This window comes from Mus caroli, unplaced genomic scaffold (genome assembly GCF_978045245.1).
Source record: "Mus caroli unplaced genomic scaffold, Mus_caroli_1 scaffold_19, whole genome shotgun sequence".
NCBI classification, from domain to species: domain Eukaryota; kingdom Metazoa; phylum Chordata; class Mammalia; order Rodentia; family Muridae; genus Mus; species Mus caroli.
Genome location: NW_028227274.1, coordinates 17,920,559 through 17,944,029, shown reverse-complemented (window position 1 = coordinate 17,944,029; position 23,471 = coordinate 17,920,559). Strand labels below are relative to the sequence as shown.

The window sequence follows — 23,471 nt, the reverse complement described above, 5'->3', positions numbered from 1 at the left end:
TGGAAAAGTCAGTTTTGTTTAAAAATGAAAGCTATGACCAGTCTTAGCACACATGCTCTCTGAGCATAGAGCTGCTGCTGGCAGCATAGAAGCGATAGACACATTTGAAGGCACTCCTGTTAATTTTTAATTGTCTACATCAGCAAAGCATGAGCTGTTGAATGGTGTTGTTGATGTCGTGTTCTGCCTGTTACCAGTGTGTCTTATCAGTTGATGAAGTGGAACTCTGAACACAGGGTTCTTTCTCTCTTCATGAGTCAGTCCATGACTAACTTGGAAGATGGAGTTGAATCTACGGGTTAATGATTTTCACAGTAGATTACCTTGCTGCCACATCTGAATTTCTTCTTTGTGCAATAGCACTCTATAATACTTTGGCCCAATGGGAACTGTTTATCAGCTGGCATAGTACCACCATTTATTTTTGTTTTTAATCCTTTCCCGTAAGCAATGGTTTTCAACCTTCCTAATGCTGCAACCCTTGATGCAGTTCCTCATGTTGTAGTGACCCTCAACCATAAAATTATTTTTGTTGCTGCTACTTAACTGTAATTTTGCTACTGTTATGAATTGTAACATAAATATCTGTGTTTTCTGATGATGGTCTTAGGCTACCGCTGTGTAAAAAGATCTTTTGATCCTCGGAGCGGTAACAATCCACAGGTTGAGGCCCACTGCAAAACACAAATCCTGTTTCATGCTTGATCTGGCCTAATCCTGCTGTTACCATGATTGTTATAAATGTAGTTTTGTTTGTGAACATGAATAAGTAAGTTCCAGAGGTTTGTTGGTTATGGCACTGAATGTGGAAAGAAGATAAGTTTATGGTCCCTGAAACATATTTAGATTATTGTAATTTGTAGAAACTCTGAGGTACCTGGCTCAGGAGGTAATAATGTCAGATAAGTGGTGTGGTGTCTTCTGAGATATTGTCTCCTTGGGTGTTCTTAGGTGGTGTGGGAGGCAGCTTCTCTCCTGCCATTTTGTGCCCCTTCTGGCTTCTGGAGTTAATTGCAGTCTGTCTGTGGTGATGCTTTCTGCATGATTGTTTTCATTTAATTATGTGTGTGTGTGTGTGTGTGTGTGTGTGTGTGTGTGTGTGTGAGAGAGAGAGAGAGAGAGAGAAAGAGAGAGAGAGAGAGAGAGAGAGAGAGAGAGAGAGAGAGAGAGAGAATTGGAGAGGAAGAGGGAGAGGGAGAGAGAATATGAATACAAGAGTCTGAGTACATGGCTTGTGTGTAAGAGATGGAGAATGTGAATGCATGTATGTGTGTGAGAGTATATGTATGTGAGTGTCTGAGTGAATGGTATGCATGTGAGTGTGTGTGTGTGTGTGTGTGAGAGAGAGAGAGAGAGAGAGAGAGAGAGAGAGATAATGACAATGGGAGTGTCTGAGTGCACTGTGTGCGTGTGAGGTCAGAGAATAGTCTTTCTCCCCTACTCTGTAAGTTTTGGGGACCAAACTCATGTTGTCAGGCTTAGAGACACCCCAGAACGTTTTGTCTTGAATATTTCTCTTTTCCCCTGCTTGGCCCCCTATGTCTCTGCTGCCTTGCTTCTAAAGAGCAGACAGATCCTCAAGCCCTTCATATCTGTTCTTGAATAACAGTTTTCAAATCTACTTGTAAGGTACCTCTGGGTTTCCTTGCTTCTGTTTTTCTTGCTGATCTCATAGCAAACTTCCCTCTCCTGGCAGTGGTGGCGCACGACTTTAATCCTAGCACTTGGGAGGCAGAGGCAGGCGGATTTCTGTGTTCGAGGCCAGCCTGGTCTACAGAGTGAGTTCCAGGACAGCCAGGGCTACACAGAGAAACCCTGTCTTGAAAAAACAAAACCAAAAAAACCCAAAAATCTTCCCCTTCAGCTACTACATCAGTTTCCTAGGTCAACATACCTTCCAACAAGCATGGATACGTCCTAATACTAGGAATTAACTCTTCCCAAGGCTTGAAGCCTGAAACGAAGGCCTTGGCTCCATACTTCCTCCTGAGGGTGTGGGTGTTTGCTGGCTTCCTGGGCTGGTACAACATGAGTGTCTTCTGCCTCTGTGTTCACGTGCCTTCTGTGTGTACACCCACAACACATACCCTCTCCCTTTATCTGCTAGATGGTCCAGAATTGTCTCTTGAGATCCTTGACCCTGCTTTGCTGAATGCTGGGTGCTCCTCCTTACTGGTGTTGATGCTTGCTTAGCCCCACCCCAGTCTCCTCACTTCTTTTGGCACAGGGAGCTGTCCAGCTCATCTTTCTTTTCAACTTGGGGCTCTGGGAGAGGCACTGTTAGGAGGTGTGGTCTTTCTTGTTGGAGTAGGTGTGGCCTTGTTGGAGGAATTGTGTCACTGTGGGGGTGGGCTTTGAGACCCTCCTCCTAGCTGCCTGAAAGTCAGTCTTCTGACTGCCTTCAGGTCAGGATGTAAAACTTTTGGCTCCTTCTCTAGCACCATGTCTTCCTAGACACTGCCATGCCTCCCTCCCACCATGATGATAATGGACTGGCCTCTGAAACTGTAAACCAGCCCCAGTTAAATGTTGTCCTTTATAAGAGTTGCCTTGGTCAGTGTCTCTTTTCAACAATGAAAACCCTAAGACACTACTAAACCCTCCTGTGAATCTTTTGTGTTCCCTTCTGCCCCGAGCATGCCCGGATGCTCTGCTTCTAAGGATTCTTCTCCTCTTGCTGGCTGCCCACTTTCCTTTCATGAAAGGTACCGTCCACCGAACCACAGACTATTTGACTTTCTTTTCCGAAAGGCACCACCCTCTCAATGGTTTCAAGGGTCCGCCTCCTAGCATTGTCAGGAGGCATGGAGGTAACTGCTCCATCACTTGCAATAAGGATGTAGTTATCCCAGTGCCCTGCCTCAATTTTTAAAATTTTTTTTTATTAGGTATTTTCCTCATTTACATTTCCAGTGCTATCCCAAAAGTCTCCCCTACCCTCCCCCCCACTCCCCTACCCACCCACTCCCACTTTTTGGCCCTGGCTTTTGGTACTGGGGCGTATAAAGTTTGCAAGTCCAATGGGCCTCTCTTTCCAGTGATGGCCGACTAGGCCATCTTTTGAGACATATGCAGCTAGAGTCAAGAGCTCCGGGGTACTGGTTAGTTCAGAATGTTGTTCCACCTATAGGGTTGCAGATCCCTTTAGCTCCTTGGGTACTTTCTCTAGCTCCTCCATTGGGGGCCCTGTGATCCATCCAATAGCTGACTGTGAGCATCCACTTCTGTGTTTGCTAGGCCCCGGCATAGTCTCACAAGAGACAGCTATATCTGGGTCCTTTCAGCAAAATCTTGCTAGTGTATGCAATGGTGTCAGCGTTTGGAAGCTGATTATGGGATGGAACTCTGGATATGGCAGTCTCTAGATGGTCCATCCTTTCGTCTCAGCTCCAAACTTTTGTCTCTGTAACTCCTTCCATGGGTGTTTTGTTCCCAATTCTAAGAAGGGGCAAAGTGTCCACACTTTGGTCTTCGTTCTTCTTGAGTTTCATGCGTTTAGCAAATTGTATCTTACCTCAATTTTTAAATCTACAAATAGGAATAATGTTAGTACCCACAGAGTTGCTTGGGAGGATTAAGATGACATACATAAGGCACATCAAGGGGGACGCCTGGTAAAGCATGTGTCGTATGTTGTATGTTGGATATTTTCTTCTAAATTACCTTTTTATTTTATTGTACTTTGGTTTTTGATTTAAGACTTTTCTTTCAGCAGAGATGATGTCAGATCCACTGGAGCTGGAGTGACAGGCCATTGTGAGCATTTTGATGGCGATGGGGACCGAACCCTAGGGCTCTACAAGAACAGCAAACGCTCTTAACTACTGAGCCATCTTTTTAACTTTTAGGCTGTCATAACACTTTCTCTGCAGCATTTGCAGTGTTTAACCTAGCTGACTTCTATTTAGTCTGTAGATTCTTCTGAGATTAAATTTGGGGCCTCCCAGGTGTCATCTGCATAGTGAGCTTATCACCTCTTATACCCATTCTAGATCACTTTCTGGTAATTTACCAGTCTAGTTCCAGCGTGCGCTGGTATTGGCATGTCTTCTAGTTGTATTTCCTCTTAGCTGCAATCCTACTATTATACCTGTTGCTAGGTGCTTTAGTATCAGGTGAACAGTTGCTTCCAAAGGGACCTGGTGGGCAGGCAACCTGGCACCTGATAATAAAGCAAGGTGTGTCTCAGCAGTTAGGAACTGGTATCAGTGCTGGAGATCTCCCTGCCTGGTGGCACTTCTATGTCTCTGCACATGGCAGCTCTCCCCATCAATGTTCAACACTTGCAGTGAGCAGAGTTAGATATGGGAAGGGTGGTCAACACAGGTTATTTTTACGAATCTCTCTTTTCTTATAGTAGAGAAGGAGGCAGGTTTGTGAGGCTCCTGTCGTGAGCCCTGGTAGAGTGCCTAGTGCTTTAAACTATTGCCCTTTGAAGTTTTTTCTTTTCTTTTCCCAAGATTTTTTTTCTTCCTTCTGAGAGGATAACTGGAAAACAAGTTGGATTTATGTCTCATTATGTAGAGGAAAGTAGAAAATGAGCTAATTAAAGAATACGCAGCATGGTTTTAATTAAACAGTGTGTTTTTTAGTATATTTCTGAGTTGTCTCAAGACACAGGACAAAGCTGAGAAAGACTTCCTTATTTATTTTCTGAATTATAGTTTCTCACAAGTTGGAATGAAACTTTTAGACAAGGATTTTGTTTTTCTTTAGGTCTTACTGGAGAGAGATTGCATTTCATCTTAGTGATAATTCGCCAGGATTTAGCTGACTATGGGTCAGTGTGCCTGTCAATGTGGCTGTATGATGTTGGGGACTTTGTCCTGATGGTTGGCTAGTGTGACTTGTTGATACACTCTGTGTCCCTGTTGGCTGCTCATTGTTTAAGTATATCTTTATTTCCAAATGGGTTCCCATCTTTAGGGACCCACCCTCCAAGGACCATTTACCTAAGGAATGTAATGTCTTAGCTATAAATGATTTAGAATAAACTAATAGATTTCTTCCCACTGTTGAGGTTGGCTCCCGGCTCTTCCTCATGCCTGTTTCTCCATCCATGCAGTGAAGAGAAAATGCATTTCCTTTGGTTAAAAAAAATTCATCTACGTCATGATGATAATTTTTTTTATAAACAGTTTTGTTAACTGCAACTGGAAATATGTGGGTTTTAAAGATTATGTTTAACGCCCCTTCACTCTTGGCATCTTAGCATCCATACAGGTACAGAAATGGGGTGTAATCACGTGGTCTTTCTAACTGTACATAATAAATGCAAGTTTAAACAAGTTAAGTCTGATTATAAGACTCTTTCTAGAAAGGGCAAGGATGTCCCTTTGCATTTGTCTTAGTGTGTGTATGTGTGCACATGTCAGTGTGTGTGTGGAGGCCAGAGGACAGCTTGAAGGAGTCAGTTTTCCCCACTCTGTGGGTGTATTTTCCCTCTGAGCCATCTTCTATCCGAGACAAACACTAAGATGTGTGACTGAGGTAATGTTCTTGTGAAGCCCAGACTCCTGTTTATCTCCTTCTTATGCACTGAATGTGAAAGAGAAAAGTTATGAAGCGCTGGGATTGAACCTGGGGCTTCCTGTATGCTGTGATAGTTCTCTTTCCAGTGGCATGTCCCAGCCTGGGCCTTCATCCTGTGGGAGTGTCATTCCTCTGTACAGTGACAGCTTTTTATGAGTAGACAGTCTTGCTGGTGCTTACCTCTGCTGGAGGAGTGAACCTCCTGTCTGAAAGGAGTCTTGAAGGTTTGGCCTTGTGATGAAGCTAGTTAGCTAGGGGCTTTAGGGGGCATCTAGTGTGATGCTACCTCCTTAAAAAGACTGAGTCAAGGTGTTCTGAAATCTGTCCGTTTACTGATTTCCTCAGCAAATAGAAATTAAGGGCCTGCTTTTGAAACACCACAAAGAATTAAAGAAATCAACCTTAAACTGTATACTGATGGGTGATTTTTTTTCATACTTTACGTTTGAAAGGAATTATATAGTACCTTAACTAACTCATAGAAATGATTCAAGAGCTTTCAATTCTAGGTCATTACTCCTTTCAGACACACTGAGGCTTTGTGGGGCTCTGGGACAGTGACCCCTTCCTGGAGTTATGGTGATCTGTAGACCCCACCCTGGAGTTATGGTGATCTGTGGTGTATTAACTGTCAGATAAGAGATTCTTACCTTTGTGGATTTTTTTTGTTTGTTTTAGGGAATTAATATAGAATTTTTAAAAGTGAATTTTGAAATACAGGACTGTGACCTTATGATAAATAAATTTTTTGCAATGACTAGTTTATACATTTTGTAGAAGTTAAGGAATTTTATTATAGTTTACATATTTAGTCTTTATTCTGTTAACTAGATGGACATTACCTAGTGTAAAAAATTCTGATCTGGAGTTTCTTTCTTTCTTTCTTTCTTTCTTTCTTTCTTTCTTTCTTTCTTTCTTTCTTTCTTTCTTTCTTTCTTTTTTTATTAAAGATTTATTTATTTATTATATGTAAGTACACTGTAGCTGTCTTCAGACACACCAGAAGAGGGCATCAGATCTTGTAACAGGTGGTTGTGAGCCATCATGTGGTTGCTGGGATTTGAACTCAGGACCTCCGGAAGAGCAGTCAGTGCTCCTAACCACTGAGCCACCTCTCCAGCCCCTGATCTGGGGTTTCTATCTTGTGAAGTTTCCTTAAAGGAGGATATCTTTTGTCCCCCCACCCCCACTGAACCACGGTGGCCCAGTGGAGTGCTAGCAGCCACTTTGAGCTACAGTTAGCTAAGAGGTGATGTGGTGGGCAGATGGGGAGAGGAGAAAAGCACCGCGCAGGGGCTGTGCTTGGGACCCTCCACATTTATTGGAATTTTTAACATTGCCACATAACTGTTTTAATTTTTATTTAAAACTTTATATTTATTCCTTTGTGTGCACACATGTGTATGTGTGTGCACTCGAGTGCTACAGTGCATTTGTGGAGGTTAGAGGACAACTTTTGGGAATCACCAGGAATCAAACTCAGGTCAAACTGTGTGTGACCCTTTTTCTCTGTTGTCTTTCTTTTCTAGCCAACACGTACCTCTTTATGGTACAAGCTAGAGGTATAATGCTGAGAGAGAATGTGAAAACAATTGGACACATGATCAGGCTCTATACCAATAAAAACACTACGCTCAACGGAACAGGTAAGACTGTGTCCTTTTTTGTTTACCATGTGAGTTGCAGATCAGTAAACAAACCTTTAAATTTCTAGCTCTTTTACCTGCATAAAACTCGCCGTTAAAGAGGGTTTACTCTTCCTCCTCCTAAGTGCACTACGAGATGATTAGCATCCCCTACTAAGTGTACTGCTAAGTGGGCATCTTCTAAGGGTGCCTGTTGTTAGATAGGCATCCTGTGAGCAGTGTGTGGCCAGGTTGGGTCATTACTCAGTGTAGGGCTAGAACACTGTTTTCCTTGCTGTTCTTTGTATCTCGAGGTTGATGTCCCCTCCTAAGTGTTCTGCTAGATTAATAGGCCTGCCATTTAGCTTTGGATGTACTTCTTAGTAATTTTATGACGTCTTTAAAGAAAGCAAAGGATACATTTTTATGATATGGGACATTACTGACTGTTCTTTCCTGTGTTAACTGAGAGTGGGCTCTCCATTAGACTCACACAAGGCTAATATCAAGTTGACTCAACTAGGGATTTCCTAACGGGAGGCACTTGGTGTCAGTGGCTTTATTTCCCTGTTATGGAAATAAAGTGTCTCCCAGTATATTATGGGATGCCACATTGATAAGATCAGAGATTGTCCCTTGCAGCACTCGTTAGATCTTTGTTTTTAAATAGTTAAACGTATGAAAGCTCTTCGTGCCATGATAAACACATTAAGTTCTCATCAACTCTGTTGCCTTTCTCCCCACTAGGAAGCCTCTACCCCCAGCCATAGTGCTATTTCAGTGTATGGTAGATGGGTGGTTGTAGGATGATGCGCGTATGTGTAGAGAATTCATACTGCTCGTTTGTCTGATTTATTTATGATTTCCCCAAATCTAAGAAAGCTTTCTTTCCTTTACTCTGCAGACATTAGTCTTGCTTAGAGAGACTGTCTCAAGGGAATTGGCCCTATGGTAGTACCGCGCAGTCTCAGTCACTGATGGAGATATTCGTATGCTAGCCCATTAAGCTAGAGTGTAAAGTATTTGTCTGTGTGAGCGAGCACTAAGAACCCCCCTCTGGGATATGAATAGGTTTTATGTGTGGGTGCTGAGCTTGGCTGGAGCAGTGGTAACTTCAGCAAGCAGACGTTCCTCACAGCACCCTGCAAAAACACAAGGAAATCTTCTCCGAAATGAGCCATAGTTTTAATAGAGATGAAACAACTGGCGTGTACTCTGTCAAAGAGTTTTTTACTTTGGTGAGCCTCTTAGACCCTTCCGTAGGATTCCCTTGCTGATGGGAAACACACGAGGTGCTCCTTTCAGAGTGAAGTCTTGTAAACTGGTGGCCGGTGGCGGTAAGCTGGTGGCCGGTGGCTGTTGTGGAGGGTCCTGAGCACAAGCCCCAGCGCGGTGCTTTTCTCCTCTCCCCATCTGCCCACCACATCACCTCTTAGCTAACTGTAGCTCAAAGTGGCTGCTAGCACTCCACTGGGCCACTGTGGTTCAGTGGGGGTTGGGGGACAAATGATATCCTCCTTTAAGGAAACTTCACAAAAGTCCCAGTCTGTTCCTTCCCCACCTCACTGGCCAGGCCGATCTGATTACATGGCAGCAGGGTGCTGGGAATAAACGTTTGAGATATGCTCACTCAGGTTCTGAGTGAAGCTGGGGCTCTTGTCACTCAAGAAGACAGAAAAGTCGTAGAGTCTATTGGAAGCCCTGAGACTCTTGACGAGCTCATTTAGGCAGTGTTTATTGAGCAATTTTAGTATATGCCATGCATGAGTAGATATGGGAGATGCAGTGTTAGGGGAAAAAAAGGAGGAACCTCCAGGCTTCTGGGAGAGAGACATGATTGCTAAATTGCATCTAATTATTTCTGCAGACACTTAGATATAATTCATCAAAACAACAACAACAACAACAAAACAACAAAAAAAGAAGCCAGTAAAATATATAAAGTTGTAAGCACCCCAGGAGAACTGATTGATATATTTATAATTTAACACAAGAAGGCAAATTGATTGTCGTAATTATGAGTATATTTGGTCCCAGAAGGTTCTCAATGCTGTCTGGTATTCATCACCATCAAGTGCAAACAGACACAGAATACTTTTGTGTAGAAATTTGAAGTCCTCAGTATGGAACGATGCCTTTCTGAGTGGCCTGTGGAGTTGAGAAAAGGAGGTGTTGTTATTGACAGTGGGTGTAACAGGTGACCAGGGCTTTGCGGGGCAGTGATGATGGGTTTCTTGGAATGAACTTTGTGCACATCCTTAGTTAATGGATGGTTAGAGTGAGGCCATCGGGCCTGTCAGCAGACCAGAGGTCTAAGGAGTTCCCACTGCACCTTCTAGGGTTCCCTCGTGCAGACGGGAAGCTATTGAGGGGGGTGTCCTTCGGTCCCTTTCTTTTCTCTGTTCTTTCCATTTGAGGGTGGTGTTGGGACCTGCCTAGCCCTTTTCTGTTGGAGGCTTCCATTTCTCTGGGTGTGGTTCTGGGAGGGAGTAGGCAGGTAGGCTTCCTGGAGCTCATTTTGTTACCATCCATTCATTAGATGAAATAATGTCTGCCTTTCACAGAAGCTGCGGTGAGGCCCAAGTGTGTCTGTCGCTCGCACGTAGCTGTTGGAAACTGCAGGGCTTTGAAAGTGGTGTTGTCACCGTGGATCCTGCACGCTTGCCACCTTCGCAGGAATAATGATTGTGTGGGGTTTTCAGTGTTGTTTCCATGAGCTGAAAGCAGGCTGTTTTGTCAGCCCCGAGGTGTTTATTCGCGGTGTGTTCCTTGGATGCCTTAGGTGCCCTGTTCTGGAAGTTTAAGACAGTTTGATTTCAGTTGTGGTTCCAGTGGCGGGTATGCTGAAGTGGCCCACATGAGGGGCCTGGGCCGTGTGGAAGCATTTCTGTGAGTCTCTTAGTGTGGTGCTCTTTATGGCCATTTATTTAGCTGACACTCGATGGTCAAGTGATTAGTCAGCATTGCATGCATGCCTTTTAGGCACTTAAAAAATTATTGTTGGGTTTTATTAAAGCTAGTGGAAGTGATGACTGTGTCCTTTTATGAAATACGTAATCAGTCATCCCTAGGTTGTCCACTTGGGCCTTCTTTTTCTCCTCAGATCCCCACTAGGGAGTGATGGTTAAATTTGTTTTATAGAAATAACCAGAGAACTTGAAATTTGAGGGAGTTAGATGTGAGTCTGTAGAATCATAGAATGTGGAAGAGGAGAGGCCGAGGTATTAGTGACACCAGTTTATCAAGTATGCAGAATAAGAAAATACACACAGCACTAAGGAGTTACTTGGTGGGGCTGGAGGGCTGTCATGGTGGTTATTGAGAGCAGAGGACTCTACTTCAGTTCTCAGCACCTATGTCGGATAGCTCACAACCTCTGCTAACTCAAGCTCCAGGGGCTCTAATAGTCTCTCTGGCTGCAGATATGCACATGAGCTGTACAGTCTATCTCTCTGTCTCTCTGTCTCTTTGTCTCTGTCTCTGTTTCTCTCTGTCTCTCTCTGTCTCTCTGTCTCTGTCTCTCTGTCTCTGTCTCTCTGTCTCTCTCTCTCTCTCACACACACACACCAGTTTTATAAAGGAGAAATTGCAGTGATCTAGGCATTGTGGCTGTGCCTGTCATCCCAGTATTTGGGAAACTGGGGCAGGAATGTTAGTACAACTCTAAGGCTAGCCTGGGCTACAAAATGAATTGAGTTCCAGGCCACCCTGAGCTAGAATAAGATCTTACCACAAACCACCAAATAATCTAAAACCAGACAAAAATAGCACTTGAGAGCTGTACAAGAACCTAGTAGTTTTTTAGTCTTAGCATTATTTCAAAAAAGAGTTTGGGGAGCACACAAAGGCACTAGACCCAGGACAGCCTTGATCTTCATTTCCATCTGCTGTGCATGGACAGTGTGCAGTCGGTGTCTAAGAAAAGTAGATGAGGTTAAGAACGGTCATTGGAACGGTCATTGACATAGAGCTGGGCTGTCTGTTCTCCCTGCTTTTTGCACAGGGAAGCAGTGAGATGTGCATATGACACACACACACACACACACACACACACACACACACACACACACACAGACAGACAGACAGAGAGAGCCCATATCAAAACGCAAGCTATGTAAAATGCTTTCTTCAGTTTTCCCTTGGTGTAATCCTTTCTTATTTTAAGGTAGAGGAGGGTTATGATAAGAAGTAGGTTCTGTGGCTCGCCCACTCCTTCAGTTCTAATACTCAGAACAACCTAGAACCTCATAATTTATTCTGTACTTATGTTGACGTCTCTTCCGCCCTCCCTGCCCGCCTGGCTGAGCCCAGTGTTTCGGCACGCTGCGCATGCGCTGCGCATGACCTGAGTAGGGGCTGCCTGCCCAGCTTACTCTCCTGCTATCCCTGCAGTGGAAGAAGTGCGTTTCTAGGTCTCTTTGCTCTCACAGCCTCCACACTAGAGTAAGGATAGGGCTTAGAATCAAATCCACACAGTTCAGAATATAAATAGTGGTTTCTGTGTTCCTAGAGCCAAGTGTTTTAGTGGCATTGCTTGTCCACCCCCCACCACACCCCCCACTCCCCACCTCCTCCCATCTCCCATGCTTTTACTTAGCATTTCTGCTGTATGTCTGTCTTTGGGGTTTCCCTGGGTTATTTAGACAGACTGTGAGCCATGCTTATGAACGGTTCCAGGTGCCCCTGTGGTATTTTCTGTCCTCTATTGTTACTTTTGAGAACGAGGAAGACATTCTGATGGCAGTTATTGTATTTGGACTATTTATTCAATTCTCCCCCTTTCTGAAGCTTTGGAACCCTCTCCCTTCCTTTGCACCCTTCTCCTTTTAATCCGGTTTTGTGCTGTCAGAATTTACAGAGACCCCTCATGCTGTCTTTCTTCTCTTCCGGGTTGACCGAAGCCTTGGCTGTGGGCCCTCTGTCCTTTGCTTCTGTTAGGTACCCTCTGGTACTGATTTCTTGGCTCATTTGTCGTCTTCTTACATTTCTGGTTCTCAATTATTTTTGTTTTCTTTTATTTTTAGTGTTGTTGTTGTCACTTGGTTGTTCTTGAGTCGGTGACTCTCTTTGTAACTCTGGCTGTCCGGGAATTCACTGTATAAACCAGGCTGGCCTTGAGCGCCGAGATGTGCCTGCCTCTGCCCTTTGAGCCCTGCGATTAAAGGCGTGCACCACCACTGCCCCGCTATTTTTCAAAACTATGTATTTGAAATAAGAATCCCTTTCCTGTCAAATGACAAAGGAAGCTTTAGTTATATTTTAATAAGCAGGAAAGTTTATTTTTTGGTTAAATAATTATAAGTAATTATAAGCAACTAAGGTATTAATTTAAGAATTTGACAAAGATCTGCTGACACCTACAGAAGTAGTAATAATCAAGTATTTTTAGTGGAGAGGGAAAATCTTTTTATTATTATTATTTTTTGAGACAGGGTTTCTCTGAATGGTCCTGGCTGTCCAGGAACTTGCTCTGTAGACCAGATTGGCCTCGAGCTTAGAGATCCAACTGCCTCCAGAGTGCTGGGTTTAAATGCATGTGCAGTAAGAATCTTTTTTAAAAAAATAGCTATTTTTATTTTTGAATTATGAGTCTGTGTATGTCTCCGTGTGGACAGATGTGCATGTGAGGGAGATGCCCGAGGAAGGCGAGAGAAAAGGAGGAAAGGAGCTGGAGTTACAGGTGGTTTTGAGTTCCTCTGTGTGGACGCTAGAAACAGAACTGCGGTCCTCTTAGCTCATGTTTAGAACACCAATTCCTCCCACTGGCAGAGCAGACTTCCCTATGAAAGGAGAAAGGGTTTTAAAAATCCCTGCATTTGATATATCCAGATATGTTTTTATAAAGCTCCTTGAAGGAGCTCTGCCCCTGGGGACATTAAATGCAGACTGTTCTGTCTTCCCTGGCCCCATTGGCTTAGAGCAGTTCCCTGCCAGCTGCTTTCCAGGGCTCCTGAGAGCAACATGGGAAAACTCTAATAAGGGCTTCCGGTAACCTGGTGAGATAAACCGCAGTGTTCGCCGATCTGTCCATCATGTTCCGGTTTCCTGGCAGTTCAGCTAACGCCTCATTGACAGACTTCCATGGTGGCCTTTGGGACTGAACCTTTTTCGTTGGGCTTCTGTCTCTTCTTTGGGTTTGGACCCAGAGCTTTGCCTATCTCATTGACTTGTTAGGCGGAGCCTTGGCAGTACCTTTTCCTGGAAGTGGAGTATAGCTCTGCTCAGAAATGTCTACCTGGTTCTCAGGCTGCAGCCCCACCAACTTCATTGATGGTGACAATTTCCGGTCTAGGGTGGCACTTAATCTGCAATGGCTCTTCTCACACATGTTATAACCACCACAGTACTGCTTTCCCATGAGTCACAGGGTGTAGCTTTTACTGAGACTGCAGGAGTATGTTCCATTTTCTGTGTCCGTGGTTAGATGTAGCAGGCACAGCAGTTGTTTCTGTCTCTTACCTCTATTTACTACTCTAGGCCAGCTTTCTCCACACAGTAGGAAATGGGCACATCCTGTTCCTCAGATTTGCATTTTGCATCTGTGCCCTAGAGAGTAAACTAAATTTCCATCCTGGATTTCATGTTCAAAATCCCATGTTTGTTACTGTCTCATCTTAGGTTTCTACTCTGTCACTCACAACTTGATCTACTGAATAATTTCACAAGATTACTCGTGTGTCTCTCTGTGTGTGTGTTTGTGTGTATGTATGTATATGTGTGTGTGTGTGTGTGTGTGAGAGAGAGAGAGAGAGAGAGAGAGAGAGAGAGAGAGAGAGAGAAAGCGCACCTGCTATGCATATGTGTACACCCTTACTCTTTTGTGTACATTTGGAGGCCACAGGCTGACATTGGATATCTTCCTCTATGCCTTCCACCTTCAGTTTCTGAGACAGGCTCTGTCACTGAACCCGGTTGTTTCAGCTAGACCAGCCCTCTGGAACCTTACGATCCCAGCGCCAGTTCTGTAGACGTTTACATGGTTGTTTGGGATCTGAACTCAGGTTCTCATGTGTGCTCAGCAAGCATTTTATCCACGGGGCCATCTCTCCAGTCCTCTTAGTAATTTCATCTTACTGAAATCCGAAAATGCCAGCAGCAGGCACCAGGATGAGAAACTAACTGTTGCGCTCTGAAGGCGAGCATTTGCTAGCACTCTAGACCTTTGCTCTGAGTGTGGACGAACCTGATGACCCTAAGGAGAATGGGCCTAATGTAACACTTCCAGGCTCCTCAGGGGCTGCAGCCTGGAGGTTAGCTCAGTGATAGAGCACTTGCCTAGCAAGTGCAAGGCTCTGGGTTCGGTCCTCAGCTCTGGGAAAAAAAAAAAAAAGAATGTGACTGACGTAAAGGCTGTGTCCCAGAAGTAAGTTCAATGGATAAATCTGGGATTTCCCTGAGTGAGGTGGCAAGGAATCAGTCCCTGTACCCTTCTGCTCTGTGCTCAAGCAGCAGTGTGCGGATGCTGTGGCGTTTGGAAGGTTGAAGGGGTCCTTGTTGCTTCAGGTTGGGCCCAGCCATTGGGGTAATGGAGCAGTGGCGTCTGGCTGCAAAAGGTGTTTTTGTGTTGTGTCTGTGTGTAAGGGGCCTGTAGTTTCCTATCCTCTCTCGGGAAGTCCTGCAGAGTGTCTGGCCTAGCTGTGGTATGCTTTATTCATATTCTTTCCAGGTCTTTGCTTGTAAATAACTGCTGCTGTGCATACTGTAGCCCACTCTGTACTGTGACATACTTCACACTAGAGGCAAAGAAAATGGCAGTATTGAGTTGTAAATTTCTCCTTCTCTCTCTTTTCCCAAGATTATCCTGAAGGCAATAATACAAGTGACTATCTTGTTCAAACAACAACGTATCTTCCGCAAAACTTCACGTATTTACCACACCTCCCCTGTCCAGAGAAGCTGCCTTACATGCGTAAGTGTGACCGCGTTTCTTACAGCTGAACTGTTCTGTCGTCATTATAAAAGATTGCAAATGACGTGGTGTGCATCTTATCAGATGGTTTATTATTGTGGGTGCTAACATTCTTAATATACTGAATGGCCTTCCTTTTTTTAATTTTAAGTTTTGGAAGGGCAGTGAGCACTGTTTTTGAAGCTGGATGATTGAGAAACTAAAAAGTACAAAAGAAAAAGGAAGATAATGAGAAACACTGGTGTTTCTCCCATTCAGATCTGAAAAGGAATACCTTGACTTAACCCTTAAATTCTCTTAAAACAGATTTCAAAAGAATAACTAATGTGTTTTCTTTCTGGGTTTATTAGAACATTGTAAATAAATAAATAAAGTCTCTCTTCCTCTCCCAAATGTTAGTTCCTTATCCCTCCTTCAGAAATGACCTAGTTTATGTTTGATGTGTGTACATATAGATTTTTTTTTTATAAACTTGGTTTTGCATAGATAAATGGAGAGAGCAAATGCATAGTTTCAAAAGCTTCAGGAATATTCCTACCCAAGAAACTATCTCCAATTGACAATCACCTACAAAGGAAAAATCAGTTTTCTCCAGTGGAGTGTCAGAAGGTACACAAACCACTCTTAAGGGCAGGTCCCATGTCCGGCACTAATGGCCAACACAAAACTGAACTTAATAGTATTTTTGGATATTTTTTATTTTCATTTTATTTTATAATGATTTGTCTGGGCTTTTTCTTCTTTTTTAATCTTATAGTTTTTTCTTTTCAATATTATGGTTTTTGATTTTGTGAGTTTTTTTTTTTTAGTGGAATTTTTATATGCAAATGTGTGTGTTTTGTTCTGGGTGTTAGTATTTTATTTTTATTTATTTATTATTTTATTTATTTATTTTTATTTTGGTTTTTAAATTAGATTCCTATTTGTTTGATGAGAGAGGGTGTGGATTTGGGTGAGTGGGGAGGGTCTGAGTGGAGATGGGGAGGGTAACCATGACCAGAATATAGTCTGTGAAGAAAAATCTATTTTCAATTAAAAAATGAGATAAAGAAGCCCCACTCCCAATTAGATGGTTGTAGAAATGACTGGTCACCCTGTGATCTGGGTTTTTTAGCTGGTGTTTTGAGAGTTATTCATGGTCTCTGAACTACTGTGGAAAATGTCTTTGCGTTCATTTTCCAGTTCTCACCTGATGGGCAGCTAGGTGGTTTCCACTCTAACTGAAAAAAGAGAAACAAATCCTCTTATCTTCCTTATCTAAAGAGCAGGATACCCCGGCCCTTCCTGTTCCCGAGAGCGAGCGAGCGAGCGAGCGAGCGAGCGAGCGTGCGTGTGTGTGTGTGTGTGTGTGTGTGTGAGTGTGTGTGTGTGTGGACTTGGGAATTGATAACATGGGGTTGGCTGCTGTACCAGGTTTCCAGGTTCTCTTAAGTTATTGTAGTAAGCAGGGCTGGTTTATATCACTTTGATGTTAATGGACTTTGTGGTCTTTCTAAAACATTATTTATTTCAGCTGCATTTCATGGAGGGCTTTATGTACATGTCAGTGCATATGTTCTCGGGGGTCAGAAGATGGTATTCAATTCCGTGGAGCTGGAGTTATGAAGGTGGTTGGGAGTTTCCCAGATATGGGTGTTGGGAACCAAACTCCAGTCCTCTGGCAGAGCGGAGAGAGCATTCCTAACCTGTGAGCTGCCTCCTCTCTTTTAAACTAATCAAACAGTAAAACCAGTGTCCCATTATGTAAGTTTTTACTAGTTACTATGGCTTTAGCTCCCTGCGGTTCTCAGGGCTCTACCCTTGGTGACTGTTGGGTGTGTGTTTATCTGTGGCAGGTGTTGATACTAATGGAATGACAGTTGCCACTTGTGTGTGTTCTGAGTATCTTTCACAGTCCTGGGCTTGCCTTCTAATCCTTCTTAAAATGTCTTTTATGAAGATCAAATCATGTTTTTTTTAAAATCAATCTCCTTAAGACTTGCTTTTTTTTTTTTCTGTAACACATTCTTTTTTTTTATTTTTTTTATTTTTAATATTTTTATTACATATTTTCCTCAATTACATTTCCAATGCTATCCCAAAAGTCCCCCATAGCGCCCCCCACTTCCCTACCCACCCATTCCCATTCTTTTGGCCCTGGCATTCCCCTATATTGGGGCATATAAAGTTTGCAAGTCCAATGGGCCTCTCTTTCCATTGATGGCCGACTAGGTCATCTTTCAATACATATGCAGCTAGAGACAAGAGCTCCGGGGTTCTGGTTAGTACATCATGTTGTTCCAACAATAGGGTTGCAGATCCCTTTAGCTCCTTGGGTACTTTCTCTAGCTTCTCCATTGGGAGCCCTGTGATACATCCAATAGCTGACTGTGAACATCCACTCCTGTGTTTGCTAGGCCCCGGCATCTTCTCACAAGAGACAGCTATATTTGGGTCCTTTCAGCAAAATCTTGCTAGTGTATGCAATGGTGTCAGCGTTTAGAAGCTGATTATGGGATGGATCCCTGGATACGGCAGTCTCTAAATGGTCCATCCTTTCATCACAGCTACGAACTTTGTCTCTTTTTAAAGAAAGCTTTCTTACCTTGATACTACACAAATATATTTATTTCCTGTTAATTTTAAAATTTTTGTTCTTATGCTTTGCACCCAAAGTATAATAGTGACCTAGGTACTGGAACTTAAATATATTTTTTCAAGCATCTATTTTTCTCCTACATGTGAAGATAAGCTCTGTATCCCAGCCATCAGGAACTGCTCCTTTTGGCCTGCCCTTGGACCCCCGCTCCACAGCTTCAGGAACACTTTAAACATGTTAGTTTCTATCTTGATTTTATGTACTTAAATATTTAAATAAATCTTTTTGATTAAGCAGTTATTACCCGTTTTCTATTGTTTTTAGCATCTAAGTATGCCTCTGATGTTTGTATCAAGGAAATTGCTGTCTGCCTACCACAGTTATGGGTTGTTTTTTAGTTAATTGTTGATGGATGTTGTAACTGTGTAATACACAGGGAGACTGACCCCCCCCCCTTTTTTTTTTTTTTTTTTTTTTCCAGACAGGGTTTCTCTGTATAGTTCTGGCTGTCCTGGGACTCACTCTGTAGACCAGGCTGGCCTTGAACTCAGAAATCCACCTGCCTCTGCCTCCCAAGTGCTGGGACTAAAGTCACTGCATGGCTCAGGAGACTGACTTTGTCATATGGCATTAGGGTAAGGTTTTCTCCATGGAGACTGCATCAGAATCGTCGGAAGGTTCTGTAGCTCACATGGCCCCTCGCACTCTGAGTTTCTCTTTCAGTAGGGGTGAAGTGGCACTGGGAAGTTCCTTCTATGTTCCAGGGCCCTGCCAATGCTCTGATGCTGGGGCCACACTTGAGTTCTGCACCAGGCTGTACAGTAGAACTGCCAAGGGAGTCTTTATCCTGTTAGGGCACAGCCCGGGAGGTTTGGGTTTTATTGATCTAAACTGTACCCTGGAATTAGCAAAACAAAGGAAAGAGCAAGTGTTCTGATTGTGCAGGCTCTGTGTGTCCCATGACAAAAAAGGACACAAAATGACTTCCATGGCCTCATTTGTCATTTGTCATGACAGCTTTGTTTTTCCAAAATAAGTGTTTTTGTCTGTGTAATACTGAAGCCACTGGGAAATGTTTCATTGGAGTATTGATTACAGTAATTTTATCTCCATCATTTGCATATTCAGGGAATTATAGTTGTAGGAAGTCTTTGTCCTTGGTTTAGTGACTATTTTCTTCATTAGTGGTTTATGGATACTAATTAAACAGTTTGGAAGTATCTGCCTGCCAGGCATCGTGGGTCCTTCTGCTACCATCCGTCTCCTACAGTTCTACAGTTTCTTGTTGAGAGTGTGGCTTGACTGCTGTGGGCTTCCTGGCTGCCCCTCCACTGGGGCCTTAGAGCTGCTGTTCCTGTTTTCTGTCCCCCCCCCCCCCCCCACACACACACTTAGAGTCCTGTATTGGTTTAGAGAACAGGTGAGCCCTGCGTTGACACCCTTTTCACAGTAGGCTTCTTCACGGTTCCTAGCTTAAGACTGAACACCAGTCTCATGTCCAGGGAGCCAGGGCAGTCTTGACAGAAAATGTGACTATGTACAGGTGATATTTCAGAAGGTGATTTGGAGTATAACCAACATAGTGAGGCTCCTGGAGAGGGTGGGAGGATGGGGAGGGAGGGAGAGAGAGAGCGAGCACACTCAAGCCCTTCTCTGATGATACAACTGCCCAGGGCATCTCTACACCCAGGATTGCAGTACCACCTTCGTTGTGAATGAAGCGAAGCACAGTATGGAGTGTGAAGGTGCATACTTGGATTCCTTCCTTCCTTCTCCTACTTGTTTGATAGACCCAGACTTTCCAGTGATCAAAGGGACGAGAAGTGCATGTTATCCTGAAGCTTCAGACCTAGTTGTGCACTTAAAACAATCTCCCCTCTGACTACAGAGAGCAGCATTATGTGATGTCTGAACGTAAACTATTATAGCGTTCAAAATAATTGAATAGAATACCTTTCCAAGCTGTGGTTGGATGCAACACATTCAATGATGGCAATATTTAAGCTATCTGTGTCTACCAGATGTGATGTGAACTAATATTGTGTGCTTGATCATAGGAGTGTAAATTTTTCTGGATTCTTCTCTAGTGTAGCTGAAGGATAGCCAGTCCCAGATTTCCATAATGTTGAGTTTGCATTTTGACAGTGTTTGGTATTCAATAGTGGCCAATCATACTATAAAATCCTTTTTAAAAAATTATTTATTATATACATGAGCGCTCTATCTGCATATACACCTGCATGCCAGAAGAGGGCATCAGATGCCATTACAGATAGTTATGAGCTACCATGTGGTTGCTGGGAATTGAACTCAGGACCTCAGGAAGAGCAGACAGTGCTCTTAACCACTGAGCCATCTCTCTAGCTCCTAGAATCTATCTTAATGTGTATTACCTGTTTGAAGAGGATGAGTGACTATTTCATTGCTATTGATATTTATAGACTCTCCAGAGGGAAAAATCTATGCTCAAATTTGTTGAATCTATGATGATAACCAAGCAAAATAGCAACCTGTCCTCATCTAGGGGATAAACACATGCTTGGCATGTTTGTTTTGATTTTGATTTTTCTGAGTGAGATAGAAAAGGGAAATGCTAGTTGTGTATGGCACATAACAAGGAAGACAGACTTTCCACTTGATTGTCTTCTTGTTATCCAAATAGAATACAGTTGAAGTGACTTTCTTACCTTGTCCTTGCCTTGATAGTTCCCATAGTTACAAACCTTATGAATGTAGGAACTTTCTAAGGTGAATTTAATAAGTGGATTGAAAGTCAGTAAAGAGGGAAAAGCAGATAAACTTTAGAAGAGCTCACATACTGCCAACTGTAACAAACTGTCATGGTTTGTGGATGTCAGCTGTAGAGAGAAGTGGGAGACTTTGAGTGTGAATGAGAGCAGTCAGTCAGTGGCTGGGCTGCAGGTCTGGTGTACGTACGTACACAGGGGCTCTCAGTTAGTGTGTTCCTGTAAAACAGGCCAGCAGCAGGCAGCACCTCAGTACTCTGCTTTCAGAGGGAGGCATGAGGCAGAAGGGATAGTCACTGAGGGAACTCTGAAGCTCAGTCTTCAAGACAGTCCAGCATAAGGCTAAAGGAGAAACCACCATGGGGCTGCCAGGGAGCTTATGTGCTCTGTAGTGGGGAGGGCAGGTCCAGCTGGAGGGGCTGAAAGTGGGTCATACTGAAGGTGAGCCTGGAGTAGAAGGGTCTGTGTATAGTGCTGGGGAATTCTCAGGCATCGGTGAGATGAGTTTGGAGGGAATCAGGCCTGGTCCTCACATGGAAAAGGGTTGATCAGGTCTGTTCTGCTTTCTTTCAATCAGAGCACATATTTCGCATAGAATGGGGGTGGGGGAGTTGGGAGCATTGCTGTGGGTTGGCGGAATGAGGCCATTCAAGGTGGGCAGATGAATGATGGACTAGGTGTGTTCTTCACAATAAGGGTGTTCCCTTAGGGATTTCAAAGAGATTTGGGAGAGGCTAGAGTCAGGGTCACTGATGAGGAAAAACCCCTTGGCCAGATGTCACATCTGCCTAAAGGATGTCTGACGTGGTGACCCTTTACCGAAGCAAACAGCTTACAGAACCATCCCAAATAGAGAATGGGGATATTTATGAGATTAGTTGCAGATGTTTTATTGGAAGTTCAGGAAACTTAGCTTGGGGTCTGCATTTTGTGAGAGAAACAGAGCTGGAAATAAGAGGAAGTAAGACAGAAAGAAGGCTGAGGATGGGCTGTGAGAGGCCCTGAAGTGATGGGGGAGAGCTGACTGAGAGAAGAGGATACGGGCAAGGACACAGAAGTCAGGATGGAGTCCCAGGCAGAATGAGGAACTGTGGACTCACTGCTGTGGAAGATGTGTGCAGTGACTGGGAGTCTGTAGAAAAAGGGAAGGGACACTGGGATGTCCTTAGGTGGATAAGCTAGCTGTTCCCCAGGCCACATGGTGGACTGTCCCTATGGGGATGAGTCCCAAAAGTTAAGGCCTTCCTTCCACGGTGTTTGATACAACTAAGAGGTCTGTATATGTGTGAGACAGAGGGGTAGAGTAGTAGGAAGAGAAAGAGGGGGCAAGGAGGGAGGGATGTAGAGAGGGAGAGGGAGAGGAGGAGGAAGAAGTGGGGTAGAGCAGGGGGGACACAAAGAAAACCAGCAACGTAGGACCAAGTGCCTTGAAAGGGGGGAACAGAGTGGAAAGAGGAATCAGCTAATCACTTACAGAAGGGTGACTCACCAGATAACCAGGGAAGCCTGCCAGGGCACTCACAACCTGACTCTTGGCCGGATCTGTTGGAGGCAGTAGATGAGGGACTGTCACGTCATGGCAGGATCACTCTGTGCTTTTCTTCAGTGCTTTGTGTTAGCTGGAGAATGCAGGCACGGCCGTTGCTTCAGGGTCAGATTTGAGTCCAGCTTGGCAAGTTCAGAAAGGGAGTAGAGACAGGTGTCGGAGAGGGTGTGGCTGGGCACTGTGCTAGGATGAAGGCCATTCGGCTGTGTTTTCCTGAATGTGGCAGGTACTGAAATCAGCTGGGGTATTTATTCAAACCAAGGCCTCCAACAGACCAAACCACTCAGACCCCCAACCAAAAGTTTGCATGCTTTGTTGCAAACCACACTGTATATGGCTTAAGAAGATAGATAGACTCTGGGAAACCCAGATGGACAGTTAGGTTGAGAGATTGAGTAGCACGCGAGGCCAGCCTGTGCTGTGAATAAGCTCTTGGTTGCCTTTTGGCAGAGCTTTCAGTTCCCTTCACAGTCACACTCAGGTCTGGAGATGGAATTGCCATTGCTTGATGGCCCCAAGCTACCACGTTTATAGCAAGCTACTTTGCAGAATGCCCTGTCTTTATACTGTTTATTGTTTTTCAGTCTTTTGTGGTCATGTGACTGTCCTTTCCTGCTTGAGATGCTGAGGGTTGGTTGAATTCTACATTCTTCCTTTGAGAAGTCAGACTTAGCAGCTGAAAATACACCCAGGAGAGTTGGCCGCCACAGACTTGCCTCATGGGCCTCTATTGACACAGAGGTGTTGAAAGTAGACCCAAAACTCACATTTTAAACAAGAGCACCCCCTAAGCTAGCAAACCTTTTTTATGAGGCTAGATATGGAGGTGATACTGAAACAGAACAAAGAAGACATTACTACCAAGATGCCATGGAAGGAACTTCCAGGAAGGGAAGAGTCGGTGAGAAGAGAGGAGCTGCATTGATGGCACAGTGGATGTCTGCATCAGAGGACCGTTTTTTCCCAGGATGAGCAAGGCAGGAGGCACCTGTCACGGAATGGAGCTGTGTGGAGTAGCTGGTGTGGCTATTGGCAGAAACTGTAAAGTGTTGAATGTGTGGCACAAGGAAGCAGACAGTTTGGAGGAGGCAGGGAGAAGTGGGCAGACACCTTTGTGTTTGGCTTTAGGGTTACAGATTTGGTAATGTGGCCTAGCGTTTTGGACACTTGGGAAGTAGGAAAAGGGTTTCTGTAAGACGAGGAGCTTGTAGTGGTGATAATTTATACAGAGCATTGAGACGTGGTACATGGGGAGTTCTTGGCATGCCACTGTCTCTGGGAAACACATTTGAAAAGGCAGAAGGCGATGATGTATTTTCTTGAATTCATTTGCATAGTGGCTTTTGGGGACAAGAAAGAAGCATTGCATTTAATGCACACATTGTACTGTGTCAAAAGCAAAAAGGAAAGAACAAGTGAGTATCTCAGAAGCAAGGAAAGAGGTAAATGGTGGCAGGTTATGTCTTGTAAGGGGTCTGTCAGATGCTATTATTGTTGGGGATGGGAAAGGCATCTGATGAAAGATGTGAGTTCC

General features: G+C 43.9%; 1 protein-coding gene across 1 annotated transcript in view; it reads left to right on the top strand.

Annotated features, from left to right (window-relative positions):
* B4galt6 (beta-1,4-galactosyltransferase 6) overlaps positions 1-23,471 on the top strand; it is a 61,594-nt gene that overhangs the window by 10,602 nt on the left and 27,521 nt on the right. The window contains exons 2-3 of the mRNA XM_021150701.3: positions 7,062-7,178; positions 14,953-15,066. Of these exons, the coding sequence (XP_021006360.1) occupies positions 7,062-7,178; positions 14,953-15,066 (231 nt within the window). The remainder of the gene's footprint in view (positions 1-7,061; positions 7,179-14,952; positions 15,067-23,471) is intronic.